Below are 20,932 nucleotides of genomic sequence, written 5' to 3'. Positions count from 1 at the left end.
TCAGACGGAACTGGGTTGAAATCTGTCCATCAGAGAGTGGGATGAGAGAGATTTGGGAAGTAGTTCTCTGTTTCCAAGGGGAAGTGATCTCCTAATTTGTAAGAAATTGGTACTTGACTTTTTTGTTTGTACAAAAAATGCAATGTTTGATGAGTTTGGGGAAAAAGTGAGCAAAATCATCAGAAGTGAGGGATATTCTCTATCACTTAGTTTAATATGAAGATGTATTTCTGTGTCAGTGATGTGTTTCTTCTTTTTTTGTCATCATTATTGTTGTTTTGTTTTGCTTTTGACCAACATTGGGAATCTTCTTGTTCAAATGTGTATAGTGAGAAGGGCTGCCATCTGGTTTGGTGAAAGTTTTTATGAGCAATTTCTGGCAGAATTTGAGCTATGTGTATATATCTCAAAATTATACAGGCGAGAAAATTGAATTTGTCCAGCCAGCCTAGATGATGCACTCAATCTCACAGATTCAAGATCCAGAAAGTTCTTGCTACAAATTAATGAAAATTTTTTACATAGAGAATGGATAAACTCAACAATAAGGTCCTACTCTATAGCACAGGGAACTGTATTCAATATCCTGTAATAAACCATAGTGGAGGAGTTTCTGCTGTGGCTCAGTGTGTTAAGAAACTGACTAGTATTCATGAAGATGTGGGATCAATCCCTGGCCTTGATCAGTGGGTTAAAGATCCATTGTTGCTGCAAGTTGTATGATAGGTTGTAGAAGCGGCTCGGATCCTGTGTTGCTGTGGTGTACATAGACCGGCAGCTGCAGCTCTGATTCAACCCCTAGTCTGGGAATTTCCATATGCTGCAGGCACAGCTTTAAAAAGACAGAAACAAAAACAAAACATAATGGGAAATAAAAAAGAGTATATGTGTATATCTGTATATGCATAACTGAATCACTTTTCTGTACAGCAGAAGTTAACACAACATTGTAGGCCAACTATACTTCCATAAAAATAAATTTTAAAAAGTTTTTTCTACATTGAAAAGCTGGAGAGGTTTCATCGTGAAAGAGTACTTCATTTTGCTAGCCGCCACATCTTCACAAACAGAAAAAAATAAACAAAAAACTTAAGAATTTAATGACCCTTAGCATGCTAGAAAATTTAATAGCTACATTAAAATATTCCCTTAACATTTTATAGTAAGAAATAATATAACTTAAACAAATTTCTTAAACGTTCAAGCATAACTTGGGTTGCAAAGACTTTGCAGAATATGAAATATGGTGTAAATTTTGTTCTAGATCTTTATAATTTATCCACTTTTCCAAGGAATAGGGAGGGATTTTTAATCACTATGTAGAGAGTTTGCAACATTTATGGATATCCCTGTATGCTGTTGGGTAATTCTGCAGTTCAGTGAAGGTGTGTTACATACTTTAGCCTTATCCTAAAGCACAAATATATGTAAAATCATGGGTGTGGATGAGCTAGATACCTTCCTCCTAAGTGACATTAGAATGCTCATTAAAGTTAACAATCAAATAGCATTTTGATGATAAATGGTTTTTGATGATTACTTACATTTTCCCATGTAAACAGTAAGACAGATGACTATAAAATTAGATTTTCAGGAGTTCTCTTGTGGTGCATCAGGTTAGGGATCCAGCACTGTCACTGCTGTGGCTTAGGTTGCTACTGTGGTGCGAGGCCTGGCTTGGGAACTTCTGCATGCCACAGGTGTGGCCAAAAAAATTTAGATTTTCATTTCAAGAAGTCAAAATTGAAGAACAGTTACAAAATGCATAGGTACCTGACAATGGCAAATACTTAAAAAATAAATTTCAAATGGCGTACTCGAACATTTTAAAGAACAAAATGTTATTAAGAGCAGTGGCTTTAAAAGCCATTATTTTAACTAAACTGATATTTTAAAATCTAAATTGAAAAAAGTGTTTACTTTGGAAGAACATTTAGTATATAGGACATGCTTAGGTATGTTCAGACTTTGAAGTACAATTATATAATAAGTATTAATATGCCACAAAATTAAAGCATAACATATGTAGAATTATTATATGATTAGTAATATAATGCTAAACACTTAGTAGATGTTACATTTTGGAATCAGGGTTCATGACTATCTAAATACAAAGAACTATCTGAATTGGTCTTGTGTGATTTGCATAGTTTCCCCTGGTCTTTACCTCCTGTCAGTCACTGATTTCTAAGAAAGTTTGGGGAGTTCCCGTCGTGGCGCAGTGGTTAACGAATCTGACTAGGAACCATGAGGTTGTGGGTTCGATCCCTGCCCTTGCTCAGTGGGTTAGGGATCCGGCATTGCCGTGAGCTGTGGTGTAGGTCACAGATGCTGCTCGGATCCTGTGTTGCTGTGGCTTTGGTGCAGGTCGGCGGCTGCAGCTCCAATTAGACCCCTAGCCTGGGAACCTCCATGTTGCCACGGGTGCGACCCTAGAAAAGGCAAAAAAAAAAGAGAAAGTCTGGAAGCCTAGAGAAAGAAAAATGAAAAGTAAATATTTGATTAATGCATTTAGAATTTTTAAATCACACAGGAGTGAGAATTTTAAAAAATGTTTTGAACGTTATTTATTTAGCCAGTAAAGCCTATCTGTAGACCCCTGGTTGAGGTACTTAAACTTTCCAGGTCTCATTTATTCAAACAGCGAAGATTTGGAGCTCTAAATACTCTCTAAGGCCTCATTCTGTACTTAAACTGAATTACCTTAACAGCTCTTTTTTTTTTTTTTTTTTTTTTTCTTTTTAAGGCCGCACATGAGGCACATGGAAGTTGCCAGCCTAGGGGTCCAAGCGGAGCTACAGCTGCCGGCCTACACCATAGCCACAGTAATGCAGGATCTGAGCCTCATCTTGTGACCTATGCCACAGCTTGTGGCAACATCAGATCCTTAACCCACATCCTCACAGAGACAATGTCCAGTTCTTAACCCACCGAGCCAAAAGGGGAACTCCTAAAATACATATTTTTTAATTGTTGCTTAACTGCTTGCAACTGATACCGTTATCAAATACATACAGACAACTTAAAAGCAATGCCTCCAATAAATGAACTTTGTATTATTCCAGCTAGAAAGTGATGCTTGAAGAATTTTAGAAGATTGAAGGGAAGAAGGCTCTGGAAATGCAGAAGTAGGTCAGTTTAGTATGGAAAGGGGAAAGAAGAGAGCAAAAGCATATACCTACAAGCAGACATTAAGTGGAATCCAGGAAAAAGCCGTGTAAAGAAGAGAAAGAAAGATACAGGTGGTTGTAGGAGGAAAAAGCAGCAACAGTTTCAATATGTCATATGAAATACTGGGACAAATCAGTATTTTGCCCCTTTTGTCTGTTTGGTGCTCATTTGCTGTGTGAGACATGAACAGCGAGGTTTGACTTCAAGCGGAACATCTACAGTTTTAGTTGACATTAGAAGCATCATTTTCCCCTAAAAGAGTCAACTGCTGACTCTGTGCTCATCACTGGGCCAGGTGCTGTGTGTCCAGTGCTTGTCCCTCAGAGAACCTCCTGCCCCTTGATTCCTTAAGGTCTCCTAGAAGAGACAAACATTGAAATATACACAGGCCAATATAATTAAAAATTGGGAGAAATTTGCGTAGGAAAACAACTGTAGCTTGAGTGATCAAGAAAGGCTTCTCTGAGGAATTGATATCTAAACCGAAATGGGATTTTGAATTCGGGGCAATCAGTGAGTGGATATTATGAGATACAGAACTAGAATAAAGGACAAACGTCTCTTATCCTTCGGTTTTATACATGTGACCTGGTTTTTCGGTCCAGATCAGTTTTACGAGGTGCCCACATAGAGGTGCGGGTTAGATTTGGAGCTTCCTTTACAAGGAGAATGAGGGGCATGTGATTAATTTTACAAAAGATTCGTTGTCCATTAAAATAATAAATATTTCTTTTAAATATTATTTTTAATGATGTGGAGGATAAAAACATGAATATTAATTGAAAGAAAACTATTTAAGAATTTTGGAACTAGGCTTCTTAAATGAGAATTTAATTTTGGCACATGTGAGCCAATCACTTGGATCATATTTCCCTGTATTCTATTAAAATCATATTACACTTTTATTGCATCACTTAAAAATAATAACAACACAGTTTTCCAAAGTTTTAAATCAATTCTAAAGCTGCTTCACTTCTCTCTCTCTAGTATCGACCAGGCTTTTTTCAATTAAATGCTTCTTTGTAACCTCCAACCAAATAGGTTCTATATAAATTCCTTGGACTAGAGGAACTGAGAATTATTTGCCCTCATTCACATAATAGATGAGATGTGAGATGGTTTATGTGGTATATGAGTCTCTGAAGGAAGCTTCAAAATCACATGTGAGTTTGTAGAGTTTCAAGTAGCAAATTAATTTCAAATTGAGCAACATTTATCTCTTCTAAAATCCAGATGACAAGTTCCAGAAAAGCACTTTTAAGTATTGGAAAGTGGGGGTGAAACTTGCTCAAATTTTGGCCTCTTCCTGCTCGTCTAAAATGATGTAGAGAGAAAAGTAGCAGAAGTAACCTTGTGGTTTGCCAGCCCTTCAAAAACCGTGGAAAGCAAATCTAATATGACCTGAATACTCAGAGCTGATGATTTTTTTTTTTAAGGTTTCTGTCTCTTTCATTCAAGAAGAAGAGCAGGAAAAATTCTATCTAAATTCAGAAACATGAATGAAATTTTGAATGACCTCATTTCTTCAACCACATCCTTCTTGCCTTGATTTTATTTTTTTAAATCTCTGTTCTCAATACAGCAGAAGTTCTAATTGGAAAGACTTTGTGGGTGGAAAAGGAGCTGGGCTAACAGGAGATGGGTAGCCATCCCTCAGAACTAATTGCACTCATTCAGGTCAGAGTAGTGTGAAGTGAGCTGTTGTAAAGGAGGCTGAATTTATGTAAACATTTCACTTTACACTTACATGAAGGGGTCATCATGCTTCCACAAATTAAATGTATCAGCAGTGTAGCACTGGCCAACTTCACTATCAAGAGACGGTCTCCCATGCATTTCTTGTGTTCTGCATTGTTCAGCTTCTGAGCAAAGGATGTGTTGCTTAGACTTTCCCCTGAGACATCTGCTTACATTCCAGAATAACTTACCTACTGCCCTCCTCTCCTCCCCCTTCTGCTTTACCTCCTCTTCCCCTTAGGGGTGCCAGCAGCCCACAACAACTAGGGTCTCCTAATGTTGGGGTTCCTCTTCTGTGGTGCAGCCCACTACTCCTTCAGGAAAACATCTGACCCTCATTTTGCCCTCTGATAACTGGGGAACCAGTGGAAGATATTTCTCTGGTTGATGCTTTTTGCTATCTCTAAATTAAGGATCTTGTGTCTTCTGTCGGTAAATGCATATGAAAGGGTGCCAAGCTAACTTGTTAGCTTGTGAGTATGGTCAGGTCTCAGATCCTTCATGGTCTCTGACCTAACTAGCATGCATGAGGGACTGCAAACCCATTTAGCCATGGGAACCAGGCAAGGGATGTGAATTAAAACAAGTAGATCAAGTGTGAATTCATTAATGGCAGCTGACACTCAGCCTTAGAGTTAGGTGTTTAATAGGGAATAATGTTAACTGCAGCAACTTCAGGGCAGTGAGATAACCCTATTTCAAAAATATTTAGCAAACCTGTTCTGCTTTAAAGCACTGTTGGGGTAACTAAATTCGTAAGAGCTGGCTTGTCATCATTTAGTCTCTTCTGTCGTAATCGGTGAGAAACTTCAGACTAGAGACTTTTTCCATCTTGGTAACCAAGGAAGCACTTAGCACAATGCCAAAGTAGGCACTCATTGAAGAATGAGAAATTCTTAGCAGTCCATGATTTGTAGAGTCAGCCACTGGTTAAGAAGAAACACAGTATTTTTTTTTTTGGTGGCGGGGGCAGGGGTATATACCTAGGAGTAGAATTGCTGGGTCCCATGGTTTTTAGTTTTTTGAGAAACTTCCATACTGTTTTCCACAGTGCTTGCACCAATTTACATTCCCAACAGTGTGCGAGGAGTCCCTTCTCTCCACATTTTCAACATTTGTTATTTGTGTTCTTTTTGATGAAAGCCATTCTGATGGGTGTGAAGTGATAACTTTTTGTGGTTTAGATTTGTATTTCCCTGATAATTAGCGATGTTGAGCATCTTTTCAGGCGCCTGTTGGCCATCTACGTTTCCTCTTTGGAAAAGTGTCTATTCGGTTCTTCTGCCTATTTTTAATCTAGTTGTTTGCAGTTTTTTAAATGTTGTTATAGGCAGTTTATATGTGTTGTATATGTGTAGCATTTGCAAATATCTTCTCCTGTTTGGTAGGTTGTCTTTTCATTTTGTGGATGGTTTTCTTTACGGGGAAAAAGCTTTTAAGTTAATTAGGTCCTGTTTGTTTATTTTTGCTTTTATTTTCTTTGTTTTAGGAGACCGTTCCAAAAAAATATTGCTATTATTTTTGTCAAAGATCGTTCTGCCTATGTTTTCCTCTAGGGGTTTTATGGTTTCTGGTGTTAGATTTAGGTCTTTAATCCATTTTCAGTCTTTTTTGGTATATGATATTAGAGAATGTTCTAATTTCATTCTTTTGCATATAACTGTCCAGTTTTCCCAGCACCATAATCTTTTATCCATTGTAAATTCTTGCCTTCTCTGTCATAGATTGATTGGCTGTAAGTGAGTGGGTTTATTCCTGGGCTCCCTGTTCTCATCTATGGAGCTATGTATCTATTTTTGTGCCAGTATCATATGGTTTTGATTATTGTAGACTATTCAAAAGCATACAATATTCGTAGTAGTATTATTTACAATTGCCAAGATATGGAAGCCACCTAAGTGTCCATCAACAGATGAGTGGATAAAGAAGATGTGGTATATCTGTATAATGGAATTCTACTCAACCATAAAACAGAACGAAATTTTGCCATTTGCAAAATGGATGGACTTAGAGGGTATTACACTAAATGAACTAAATCAGAGAAGGACAGATACTATATGATACCACTTATATGTGGAATTAAAAAATACGGCAAACTAGAGAATATAACAAGTAAGCAGGCTCACAGATATAGAGAACAAATTAGTGGTTACTAGCGGGACGAGGGAAGGGGGGTGGCAAGGAAGGGGATAGGGGCTAATAGGTATTAAATATTAAGTATAAAATAAGCTACAATGATGTGTTGTATAACATGAGGAATGTAGCCAATATTTCATAATATATAAAACTATATGTATGTAACTATAAACATAGTATAACCTTTAAAAATGGTGAACCACTATATTGTACACCTGTAACTTACATACTTATTGTATATTATACTTTATAAATTATAATCATACTTTAATAAAAAAATGCAGAGTTACCTCTGTGGCCCAGTGGATTAGTAACCTGACATCATATCCATGAGGATGCGGGTTTGATCCCTGGCCTCACTCAGTGAATTAAGGATCTGGTATTGCCACAAACTGCAGTGTAGGTCACAGATGCAGTGTTGCTGTGGTGTAGGCCTGCAGCTGCAGCTCTGATTAGACCCCTAGCCTGGAAAGTTTATATGCTGCAGGTACAGCCCTAAAATAAAGAAAAAATAATGCTTACATATTAAAAAAAGAAGAAATACAGTATAATGCCAAAAGAGCAAAAAAATTTTGCCATGATTTTCTTTCACAAAATAGGAACTCAGATCAGGCGGATAGGCATCAGACTTTGTCTTTTAAGTAACCCATTTTATAGTACTTGCCCTACTTATCTGTCCCAGAATTTTATTTCGCCTCTACTGCTACCACATTTTTATTTTTGTTACTCATTTCTGTGCTCAGTGTATACACAGTTTAGTTATAGCCTTTATAGCTCGTTTTTTTAATAAGTGTTTTTCATAGTGTGATATAATTATTGAAAAACTCTAATCATTCTGCATTTTTTAGCTGTTAAAATGGCCAGAAAGTTAGAAACATAAAATTTTCAGACAAAAGTCTGAGTTTTATTTTTATAGAGATAGGTTTCAGGCTTTATAAAAAATTCCAGTGATGATTTTAAAAAATGAAAAACATTTTTATGTCGAAGCCAGCAAATATTTTCTTAAGTATTAGCCCAGAAAATTTGAGATTCTAAGAGTACTTTCTAGGAGCCCCTAAAATTGTAGGTCATGTGATAAAATTTGGATGGTTATATGAATGTGTTTATAGAATTTTGAGTACATCTTTTAGTCACTTGTAAAAATAGGATTAAAGAGTTTTTATAATGTCTTTCATTTTCTTTGTTTCTGCATTTTAAATTATGGGAAAACTAAATGAAAATAAGTAGATACCATTAAGTATAAGGAAAAAGATAAATATTTGTTATCCAAAAGATTATTAGTGGAGAGCAAGAGAAGTTTTTTCATTCTGAAGTGAAAAATACATTGAGGTACTTGTAATTACTATATGCTAATTGTGAAATGATGTGCATTTTATTATCAATTAGAAAACAGTAAAAGCAATTAGTCAAGATATTGATTTGTGGCAAAAAATGCAGAATAAAATGTTTTTTATTTACTTGATTTTATTTTTTTATTTTATTTTTTGGCTGTACCTTCAGCATGTGGAAGTTCTCCAGGTCAGGGTTTGAACCTGTGCCACAGCAGCGACCCAAGCCTCTGCAGTGACAATGCTGGTTCCTTAACCTGTTGCACCACAATAGAACTCCTTTTGTTTATTGGAATACAATTTATGTAAGGAAAATTCATCCTGTTTAAGTCACCAGCTCTATGAATTTCAACAAATTTGTATACTCATGTAACCACAGCCATAAGTGTGATAAAAATATCACCATCACCCCGCCAGATTCCCAAATCTTCTATGTCATCAATCTCCCTTGCTGCCCCTGACCCCTGGCAACACGAATCTGATTTCTTTCCCTGTAGTTCTGCCTTTTCTATAATATCGTATAAATTGAGTGACAAATTGAGTCTCCTTTTGAGTATGGCTTCTTTTACTTTACATAATACTTTTGATAGTCACAGACGTTGTCACATACAACATTAAATTTGTCCTTTTTATTGCTGAGTTGTTTTGCATTGTATAGATTTACCACGAGTTGCTCTTTAATTTCCTAATTGAGGGATATTTGGAGGGCTTTTTTAACTTTGAGAGATCGTAAATAAGATTCTATAAACTTTGTGAATGAGATTTTGTTTAGGCATGTCTTCATTTCTCTTGCATAGATGCCCATGTGTGGGATTACCACATCGTATGGAAGTGTATATTTAATTTTATAGGAAACTACCAAACTGTTTTCCAAAGTGGCTGCACCATTTTGGATTCCCATCACAAATGCACTGGAGTTCAGGTTGCTCCACATAGGAAACATACTTTTTATAAATTTTAAACAAGAATTCCTTTCTTTCAAGTCTTTCTGAAGATGCATTATATTAAAAGTTGATATATTATGCTGGAATTCTGTATTTTTTTCCAAACACCGGATAGTTAAAGTAGGTGGCAGGCTGAATCAGTTCCATTTTTTCTTTCTTATGAGTTAATAAAGCCCATTTTATTTATATGTGTGTGTGTGTATACCGTATATACATGAGTAAATTATATATATTTACACACACATACACACAATGAAATTCAAGATATTTTGGTAAAAGTAATGATTAAAATGTATCTTACATATGTATTATAGTAGTTTCTATATCATTTAAAATTTTGGTGAATAATTCAGTTTTCTAAATATAGGAAAAAATCTGTTCAAACAAATCTTTAGAGCCTTATTAATATTAGAGTCTTTGGTTATATTAGAACTCAAATTTCCAAAGTAATTGACGAGGCCACTCCATCTTTATCTGGAGCATGCAACAGCCCATGAAAAGAGCAACTTAGAAGAGCTGGATTATTTTATTAAATTTCCAAGCCAGTAGTAGTTCTCATGTGAGTAGAATTGGCCTCTGCAGATAATGCAGATCATTCAGACCAAACTGGAATTTTCAATTGCCCTTTAAGTCATTCAGTAAGGTGCTAATGAAACTTAGGAGTAAAATTTGGCTTCCCTAATGTCCAGGATGGCAATATTGCCTTGCATACAATAACATTAGTGTTTTAATAACCTTCCATTTATTCTGGGAAAAACACCAAAAGTGAAAGTGAATTTTCCAGAATAGAGACACTTGGGTTAGTTCTTTTTTGTGACTATTCTTAGGATGTTTTACAAAGCTTTTTGCAAGGCTAAATTAAATATAGGACCAAAGTAAAATTATGCTTCAACATTCATAACTTTTCTCAAGAAGTGATTCGTTACCAAGTAGGCTTTTTTTTTAAATGGCAGGTTTAATTAAATATTCAAAAGAGGCTGAAATTGCATTTATATATGTGGCATTTTTTAGTATCTCAACTTGAAACTGTCATGCACTCTTTCTCAGGAATGTTATCATTTAGAAGATTAGGAAGTTGAATATATTTTTGTAAAAGTTATGGTTAAATTATCTTAGAGTGAGACCCAGCTGTCCTCTGCCTTGGATTATTTATTTTTCTTTCCATTGGCATTCAATGCTAATAGAAGCAATATCAAAATGCTTATCATGTAATATGAAGTAAATGCCAGCACAAATACTCCTTGTGTATACTGCACCCACTCATAAGTGCTGCTTATCTGGTGTGGCCCATCCATCAGAAAATTTGTAATTTTCACAAATGGTCCTTTCTTTAGTTTGCAACTTCATAAAAACAACAACAAGGAAAGTTTTGGAACAGTGGAGCCTACCCACACATTCGAATGGAGCTGTGTATGTGTATATATCCCTAAAGTTAGCTTTCAGATAGGTATGCTTGTCACATACTCTGAGATTCTGTTCTATCAATATTCTATCCCTTCTCATTAATCAACCAAAATAATCATGAGCAGTACAGCCAAGTCAGTGGTGTTTATTTTTATTTATTCTCCTTTCTCTTTTATCTTGCATCTTCTGAGCCTTTTGTTGTCATGTCCTATGTTGTTTTTAAGTGAGACAGACAAGTATTGATCCAAGGAGTGTATTAGTAATTAATTGGCCTATTAGTAACTCATCAGTCCTTTTTCCTATTGTTCACCCGACTGCAGTGTCTTTTTTTCTATAGAAACAAAATACATTTTATTACAGTATATTTTGCCAAATTCTGACTGTTGACTTTTTGTTTTTAGAACAACTTATGATTTTGTTTTGTTTTAGAACAACTTATGATTTTGTACTGAGTATTCTTTCTGTATTTTTGTTTTCTCTGCATATAAAATTTCTTTTAATCATGAGTGATGAAAAGAAGGGTGCATTTTATATTTGCCTTGATTCATTTTAAAGCAGCAGAAGACTTCCTCAAGCAGTATTAGGTAGGCTATAGTTTCCCATAAGTTAAATACATAAATCTTTTTCAAGTTGATTAATTTCCTTAGTGAAAAATCAGGGAGAAAATTCTGGTAATTCTCAAGAAATACTAGAAAATTGGGAAAAGATGTCAAGATGCTTAAGGCCAGTACTTTGACCTTTTAATAATCTTATTTAACTAGGACACAAATAATGTATGCAACAACTTTTCATGGAGGACAGAATTTGCAAAATGAAATAAAATTTCAGCTTATCCATATAGCATTTATGAGAGAAAGTGAAACAGAAACATATATTCCTCTAATAGTGGAAAAGGGGATGTTGATGTGTTTGAGTTTGCTTGATGTTCTTCAGTATTAAATTAGAGCAGGATTTCTAGTAAGTGTGCAACATATTTGCATGAGTATTAAAATAATTCATCATGATTAATTCTATTACAGCAAATCTCAGCCCTCATCACAATCTGCCATATACTACAGTGGTCTGTCAGCATTTCGTATTTTACTGGAGTTGTGGAATTGCAGCTCCTGTAAGAGCACCAGTGTCATCTGAGTTCACTGTGATTAATGTGGTTCTGAAGGAGATCTAATAACGATTAGCCAGTTTCATAAAGTGTTACTGAATAAGGTCGATGTGAGAAAAATTTTAAAGCTCTTCAGAATGTGCATTCTAGCAAGTACCTCTGGCAACAAATTGAGTTTCTTGAAGGATGAAGAAGTTTAACCTTGGAAAATGATGAACTCCTGGGTCAATGCTGGGAAAAGGGGAGAGTTAAAGGATCAGAAGACAGTGGGGCAAGTCTAGAATTAATGGTGAAAATTACAGGAAAGTAGATATCAATCTGATCCACTGAAATTCCATAAAACCAAAACTCACCAGAAACAATGGGCTTCATGGGTTTGATGGGTCCAGTAAGGTGTAGTGCTTCCTGTTGTTGGAAATATTCAGATAGAGGCAAGAGGCCTACTTATGGAGACTCTTGCAAATTATATTTTTCATGGCTCAGAAGAGGGTTTTATTTAGGTAAATCTGAGTTCCTTTTCAACTATAAGTCCATAAGTTAATTTCCTTCAAAATATCAACAAGTTTCTTATATTTTTCTTAGATTTCAGTGGTGGCTTCAGTGGGAGATGGCTTTACTGGAGACATTGCAATTGATGATTTGTCATTTATGGACTGTACCCTCTACCCTGGTAAGAAAGAATGTTTCTATATTTGAGTATTTTCAAATCTGTTTACTTGAAAAAACTGCCAAGGAAATCCCAGCATATTCTCACTTCTAATATATTCTATAAATATATTAATCCTGGAAAAGATTGTTTTGAATCTCGTGATAATTAGTCCTAAAATCTTTGCAAATACAGTAGAGCTTTGAATCAGTTGTGTGTATGCCTGATCACATGGAGATATTAGGAAATTGTGCCTGAGGTTAAACTGCAATTCCATCATATTTGGAAGGTTATAACAACTGAACCGGTTGCCTTATAATTACCTTGTTTTGGGACTTTAGTAACCTCTTGGTTATCTTTAGCGATGTTTTACTCTCAGGAGGCACTTTAAATATTCCTTAGGACTGTTGCCAGCCATTTCCTCTCCATGTCATAGACTTTTTTTCTATTATAAATCTCCCAGGTTTTTATCTCCATTCTCAACCCTTCCCCTGAACTCCAGACTTAGTTACTAACCACCTACTCAACATCCCAACTTAGATATAATAGGCATCTCAGCGATAAGTAGGGAAAACAACTTAAAATAAACACACCCAGGGGAAACTAATTCCAGGCAGTGCACAGTGAATTTGTGGGGCTGAATACCAAGCTCTTGGAGGGTGATCTTGGGACTGAGGCTGTAGACTCTTAATTGCATGACAAGGGGAAGCACAGTCTCCTTCCTGGAGTCATCCGAGGATGGGTGATTTAGAAAGCAATTGCCGTAATCGTTGCAGGGAGCACTTTCATCTGCTGAAAACTTAACCTTCAGCCTTGGTCCATCACTGGGTAACATTATCAGTCAGAGGAGTAACAACCTCTCACCAAACATAATCAGAGGGCTAGATTCCAGGTCTTTCTGCTGTAGCCACATGACATAGCTCTGATTGTAAACCTCATCATTCTGGCAGGATTAATTACATTCTCTGTCTATTGGTTTCCATGCAACTCTGCAGCAAGCCAAGCCAACCCTCCCTCTGCCCCTACTCTGAAAGCCAGAGAAAAAGGCAGTCAGAATTCATCGTTTACCCTTATTCCTCAAGATCTCAAAGTAAATTCTTGATGGTCCATTACCCCCTGAGTCCTACCATTCATGCATGTCTTTCTGTCTCAGTAAATAACAGTTTATCTCTAGTTCCTTATTCTTTTTTAATTTAAAAAAATTTTATTGAAGTATAGTTGATTTACAATGTGCCAATTTCTGCTTATAGCAAAGTGACCCAGTCTAATACATACATTCCCCTTCTTATATAATTTTCCATTATGGTCTATCCCAAGAGACTGGATATAGCTGCCAGTGCTATACAGTAGGGCCTCATTGCTTATCCATTCTAAATGTAATAGTTTGCATTTACTATCCCCAAACCCCTAGTCCATCCCTCCCCCACCACCTGTACCCTTTGGTAACTATACATTTGTTTTCAAAGTCTGTGAGTCTGTTTATGTTCTGCAAATAAGTTCGTTTGTATCATTTTTTTAAGATTCCACATATTAGTGATATCATATGATGTTTGTCTTTCACCATCTGACCAACCTTATTTAGTATGATAATCTCTAGGTTCATTCATGTTGCTGCAAATGGCATTATTTCATTTGTTATGGCTGAGTAGTATTCCATTGTATATACGTACCACATCTTCTTAATCCATTCATCTATTGATGGACATTTAGGTTGCTTCCATGTCCTGACTGTTGTGAATACTGCTGCTATGAACATAGGGGTGCATGTATCTTTTTGAATTATAGTTTTGTCCAGATATATGCTCAGGAGTGGTATTGCTATATCATATGGTAATTATATATTTAGTTTTCTGAGGAACCACTATACTGTTTTCCACAGTGGTTGTATGAGTTTATATCCTAACAGTGTAGGAGGCTTCTCTTTTCACCACACTCACTCCAGCATTTGTTATTTGTAGACCTACTAATGATGGCCATTCTGGGTGGTGTGAGATGGTACCTCATTGTAGTTTTAATTTGCATTTCTCTAATAATTAGTGATGTTGAACTTTTTCATGTGCCTACTGGCCATCCGCAAGTCTTCTTTGGAGAAATGTTTGTTTAGGTCTTCTGTCCATTTTTCAATTGGGTTGTTTGTTTTTTATTGTTGAATTGTATGAGTTGTTTGTATATATTTGGGGACTAAGCCCTTGTCAGTTACATCATTTGCCTCTAGTTTCTTGTTCTTCATCAACAAATCTGATCAGCCACTAACTTCATGTATATCCTGAGTCCACTGCTTCTCATTCCTCTCAATACTCTTGGCCTTAGTCCAAGGCACCTTTGTGTCTACATAGATTATTGTGGTTGTTTTTAAAATGATCTACCTGCTTCTACTCAAACTTCTACTCTTGAAATATAATTTCTTCAAACAGCAGCAGCCAGGATGATCCTTTTCAAATGTACATAATCTCATGTCACCCTATCATGAATCTTCCTATGACATCCCATCTCATTCAGAACAAAAGCTTAATTTCTTCCAATAACTTCCAAGGAATAAATGACCAGCTCTCTCATGCATCTTTGACTTTACCTTTTACCAATTGACCTCTCTTAACTACAAGACATCTTGGTTGCTCTTTGAGCACTCCCACCACTTTTGCCTCAGGGCTTTTATACCTGCTTTTCCCTCTTCCCGGAATGTGCTTCCCCTGGGATTGATTATACACTTGACTTCCTCCCTTACGTCTTTCTGATCTCTGCTCAAAAATTTCTTCTCTAGGTTTCCGTTGTGGTGCAGTGGTTAACGAATCCGACTAGGAACCATGAGGTCATGGGTTCAATCCCTGGCCTTGCTCAGTGGGTTAAGGATCCAGCATTGCTGTGAGCTGTGGTGTAGGTTGCAGACGCAGCTCAGATCTCGCGTTGCTGTGGCTGTGGCATAGGCCGGTGGCTACAGCTCTGATTAGACCCCTAGCCTGGGAACCTCCATGTGCCATGAGTGCAGCCCTAGAAAAGACAAAAAAAAAAAAAATTCTTCTGCAGTGAAACCTTCTTTCAACCTATAACACACACACACACACACACACACACACACACACACACGGTATCTTCCTTATCTCCCTACCTGACATTTTCTATCTCATCCCCTGAGATGAGAAAGAACTTTCTCCACAACACCTATCACCTTATAGTCAAACTTGATTTTTCCCCATAATAATGTTAGCTACATGAGAGCAGGAATTTTGTCTTATCACTGCTGTATCTTTAGTAGCTTAAACAGTATCCAGCACATAGTAGAATTCAGTAAACACCTGTTGGATAGATGGATGGATAGGTGGAGAGATGTCTATATCTTTAAAAGTATTTCTATATTTTAGTTTATTATTCTTCTTAAAAGATGAATCACTTCTATATATAAGACACAATGTTATATTCCAGCTTCTGCTGAAAGCCAAATCTCAGTGTTTATAGCCTCAAGTGTTTATTTGTTATTCTTATGTGTGTGGGTTGGCATAGAACAATAATAGCAAACATATGCAGTTCTTGTTTATAGCTCTAATTCTATGTAGTCCCAAGCTATGTATCTCTGTTCTATGTGTCCTATATATCTGGGACCTAGGCTGGTGGACCACGTCCCTGTTCGACACATTGTTTTTTAAGTGAGAGGGTTGGAAAATGAAAGCATATTTCTTACTTCCATTGGTCATAGCAAGTCAGGTGGTCAAGCCTAACCTTGGGAAGGGGAAGTATTCACTACAGACAGGGTGCTTGGCAAGGGTAGAGAATACAGAAAATCCTTGCAAGAGAGGGAGCAGATATTTGGTCCCATTAATACCATCTGTCACTCTTTGATTCATCTCATATGATTCTGTAATGTTTTAATAGTTCGTGGTCCATAACAGGTGCAGAGATCTTGAGCAATGGATAGGATGGACGTCTTTGTAATCCTACTCTTATGGAGCAAACTTGGAAGGAAATAACAGCCCAAGGCTAGCAAGCTATAAGGTGTCAGGGTACAATGTCTGCTTCTTTGGCTCATCATGTTTACCACCATTATTATATTGCTCATCAAATACACTCAACTCCCAAGAAAGAGAAAGCAATTTCCATTTTACAGATGTGAAAAACTGAACTTACATAGCATAGGTGACCCAGCGTGGATTGCAGTTGAGGTCAGGAATGAGACTTTCACCTTGAATGTTTGATGTCAATGTCCAAATAGCCTCCCACTCTTAGCTTAGGAAGAATCGCCGTGACCCCAGCCACAGCAGAGAACAAAAAAGAACACAGAAAGGGAACACAAGTGCCCACTGTTCCTATTGCTGCTCCAGTTATCCTGCTCCGTGCATTCTGTGGCTGATGTTTCCAAGGTGGAGAAAAAAATCTGCCAGAAACAAGGGCAGAGATGTGAAGTATCAGTTACACTCCATTAGTCCTGATTTTCTGGTTCAGGTTTTAGGGAAAAAAATAGGGAATTTTTAAAACCATCTGAACTGTGTGGTTTTAATGTTGGCTTCATAACAAAAGAATCTTTGGGTCGAAGCCACAAAGCCTGCTGAAGCCATAGGTTTCATGAAGCTGATGTAATCTTACCATATGTTGAAAATGTAAATAAAAATTAGGCTCAAAAATATTGCTCTTGATTATTATCAGTCAATTTTTTTTTAAATGGCATCATGGTAGCTGAGGTGAGATCAGTGCATATAGGTTCACTTACAGATATTGATTTACTTTGAATATAAATATTATCTACAGCATGTTTCTTCCTCGATTAATAAAACAAATCAAAACTGAAAAAAAAAACACAAACACAGAATATTGACTTAATGTCCAAAGCGCAGATTTATAACTTGCAACTTTTACACTAAAGATGGCTAAAAACGAGGAGATTATTTCATTTTTACCCATTTCTTCAAAAATCAATCTCTCTTCCCTCCAGGCCTCCCTTGTTCCTTTTGATGACATTGGTATCCTCCAGCAACCCAGGACTGAACTATCATAGTTGTCTTTGGCTTTTCCCTTAAACTTTGCCCACTTGTGTATCCTGCAGACTCCAACTCCAAAGTATTTCTCACATCTGTTCTATTTTTTTCCATTACCTCTGCCACAATCCTGGTTCAAAATAGAGTTGAGTTGAATGGTTAGGCTTTTTACCTGCAAAATTTTATTAATTTTTGCCAATAGTTTTTATACTGTAAACTTGTTTTCTTTTCACTTTGTCCCAGATCATCATTAATTGGTCTTCCAGGTCCATTTCCTCTCATTTTTTTTAACTTCTAGTTATTTCTAAAGATTTTCAAATCCCTTCTCAATTATGGATTGTATCTCCTTTGTTTCAAAACTTTGGTAATGTAGATTTTTATTTTAAATCTAATTCAGAAAGACACTAGCGAATCTTCTTTTAAGGTAAGATTAATTATGTATCTAGGGAAAGCAGACAATCTTTACCATGTAATAGAATCCTATGATTTTTTGCATCAGTATATGGTAATGTCTATTCTTAGAATAGATAATGATGCAGCATGATGGCAAAGTTAATCGCTTTCCCTTCACCTTGAATTAGACTTGCGGAGTGATTATATAGTAAGAATCATTGCCAGACATTCAGACTTTAAAATATTATCCCAAAGGAAGTATCTGTTTCACATGATTCCTTCCATCTTCCATCAGAAAAGCACAAAGTATGTTTCTTTTAGCAGAGCACATGCAACAGGAGTTTTCTTTCTTGTGTCCAAGATAATTGGTGAGTTAGCTGGGTTATTTAGAAAAATAAACCTGTGACTATGTGGCATCACAACACACTGTTTGCAAACTGAAAGAAAAATTACCTATGTACTTTTCATCTAACTTAAAATTTTGGAATTCAGCCTGCGTATTAGATTTATTAGTTACTAGAATTACTAATTATTAGAATGAGTATCACTATCAAAGGTATTTGTGTGTTATTTTTTTTCCCCAGGAAAATTTTGTTACTAAGTCAGTAGCATATCTTGCCACTGATGATAACCATAAAATTGAGGAAGTATGGTGACTGTTTAGAGAATACTTAACAATTATTCTTATGATGGGCTCCCCGACCCACCATGGTTTTTGTTGTTGTTGCTGCTGCTACTAAACCGACTGAGTTGATTGCATTTTTGATGTCCTTCCTCCTTAGCCTGAATATCTCATCAGCTTTATTTGTACTTGATGGTCTCCCTTCCTTCTGCAAAGAGGAGTTTGTTTCACTAGGAAAAAGTGTGCGCGCTTTTGAGTTTATTTCTAAGATATCATCTGTAGCTTTTCACCTTGTTGTACTAAGCTATTTGGTGTGCCCATGATACTTGTCTCAGGATGATAGATCTTTTTTTGAAGTTCTCTTTTCTTCCATATTTTTGAAAGGAAATATAGACTCTGAAGAAGATTTTAGAAATGTTGGACATATTTGCAATGTAATAGAACACTGCAAGGCAAAAATTATGTTATTTCTGACTCAGTGGTTGTAATCTGAAATATTATGGTTTTAGCGTCTTTGGTATCTTTCATCAAGTGATTTAGCATATACCTAGGGAAAAATTTTACCAAAAGGCTATGGTCTGTGCAACTTAGTATTTGTATCGTGTTCCTAGAAAATGAAACAAATAACTGACATAACCTATTTTAAATGTAAAACTTTAAAATTTTGTCATCTTTTGATTGAGGGAAATGCTGAATACCAAAAATGGAGAAGGCTGTTAAGTTACTTAAATTTTAACTTGAAAATTGTCCAGCCATGACTTAAGTCTGTTTGTAGTTACTTGCAGATATAAGAATGTCTGTAAAGATGGAAACTAACTTGTGCAAACCTGGAAAATTTCATTGAATCCATGTGTTAAAGCAAAACTATGTCAAAAAGAACTGATTTGCTACTGGAGACAGGAAAAAAAAATGCAATGCAGAATATATGACAAGTAGCTGTATCACATTTGTTAATAAATCATATCTCAAGAATAGCTGTGTTTCAGTAAAACCTACTCCTCTGGAATGTAGACCTATACAGACACTATATATAGTCATTTCAGTTTGTGGGTCTAACTCTATGCTATTGTGTTAAGGTCAATAGGAAAAACACATGCTTTTCCCTTGGAACCATAGATAGTTCACATTTTTCATTTTTCTAAAGATAGACTATGTTTAAACCTCATGTAGATTTTTAAATTAAATGTATTTGTTAACATCAGAAGTCACAAGAAAAACATATGCACCATTACCTGCCTACCATTGCCCCTAGATAAAGAGCAACCATGTATATTAGTCACGTAATTCACACATTTATGATATATCTAAAGATGGCAATAATTTATCAAGGGCTAGGGTTGTTAAAATGTTAGTTTTATTTGCTTAATAACCAGTGTTGGAATAGCTGTAGGGAGGGAAGTTTAGTATAAAAGAAGTTGGAAAGTCTTTTTTTTTTCCAGAAAGGTTATATTTGGGTAGCATGAGGTATATCCTATTGTTATGAGGAATTCACAGAGCAAGGAATTAGGACATTGAGCCTGTCAGGAGTCTGAGTCATCTACTTAGGAGGACAGATGTGTAGGTGAGTTGGTTACTCTTTGGCTTAGGGATGTAGAGGAAAATCAGATCAAAGCAGACTAATCTCTGCTTCTTAGTGCTCAGTTATTTGTACTAATTCTTTGCAATTTTGTCTCATCTGCAAAACTTTTCGTGTTTTGTTTTGTTTTAACAGAATTAATTCCATCATTGCTATCAACTTCAGCATTTCCAAGCAATCATAGGTTTAAAAAATCATAAGTTTTGCTATGGACCGAATATTTGTCTTACCCCCAGTATTCACATATTGAAGCCTTAACACACAATGTGATGGTATTTGGAAGTGAAGCCTTTGGAATGTAATTGGGTTTAGATTAGTTCATGGAGGTGATGCCCTCAGGATGGGGTTAGTGCTTTTATAAGAAGAGGAAGAGACATGAGATCTCTCTCTGCATGCACACACACAGGAAGGCCATGTAAGGACATAACCAGAAGAGCCCTCACCAAGACCAGAGACAGAATGAGGTCAACAAGGGCTGAGATGCAAAATGAAATAGGCAGCAAAGAAATTCAGAAACACGTGGGTAATTCTAGGTTTATCAATGGATGACGAGTATGTGATCTGACCAGAATATCTATATACCAGGTATAGACAAGTGCTGAAATAGATGCAATTACTTTGAAAAGGAGCTTGGCATTATCTAGTTAAAGTATGTGCTGTGACCAAGCAATTTCACTTCTAGGTGTAGTAGGAGAAATGTACCAATAAATGATACCTAAAACAGAACCAACTCAAAAACTATTGATGGTAGAATGGCCATGTAACACATGTTACATATTCATATGGTGAAATATTATACAGCAGTCTGTACAGCTTAACTGCAAGAACATACATTAACATGAATGATTGAATGCTTTTGAATGAATAGCAATGAGTCTATTCATCTAAAATTCAAATCCAAACTACATT

The 20,932-nt window shown here is 36.1% G+C and overlaps 1 protein-coding gene across 10 annotated transcripts in view; it reads left to right on the top strand.

Moving 5' to 3' along the window:
• The window catches only part of MALRD1 (MAM and LDL receptor class A domain containing 1), an 860,334-nt gene that overhangs the window by 413,170 nt on the left and 426,232 nt on the right, over positions 1 to 20,932 (top strand). For all 10 annotated transcript variants that reach the window (XM_084980970.1, XM_084980973.1, XM_084980974.1 and 7 more), the window contains one exon: positions 12,405 to 12,492. In XM_084980970.1, coding sequence (XP_084837096.1) covers positions 12,405 to 12,492 — 88 coding nt within the window. The remainder of the gene's footprint in view (positions 1 to 12,404; positions 12,493 to 20,932) is intronic.

This window comes from Sus scrofa, chromosome 10, assembly GCF_054392235.1.
Source record: "Sus scrofa isolate SSC_HxYL_T2T_F1_AM1 chromosome 10, Sscrofa_HxYL_maternal_Yorkshire_Landrace_v2.0, whole genome shotgun sequence".
In the NCBI taxonomy this organism is placed as follows: Eukaryota; Metazoa; Chordata; class Mammalia; order Artiodactyla; family Suidae; genus Sus; species Sus scrofa.
Note: the sequence above shows the minus strand (reverse complement) of the source record. Positions and strands in the feature narration are given on the sequence as shown.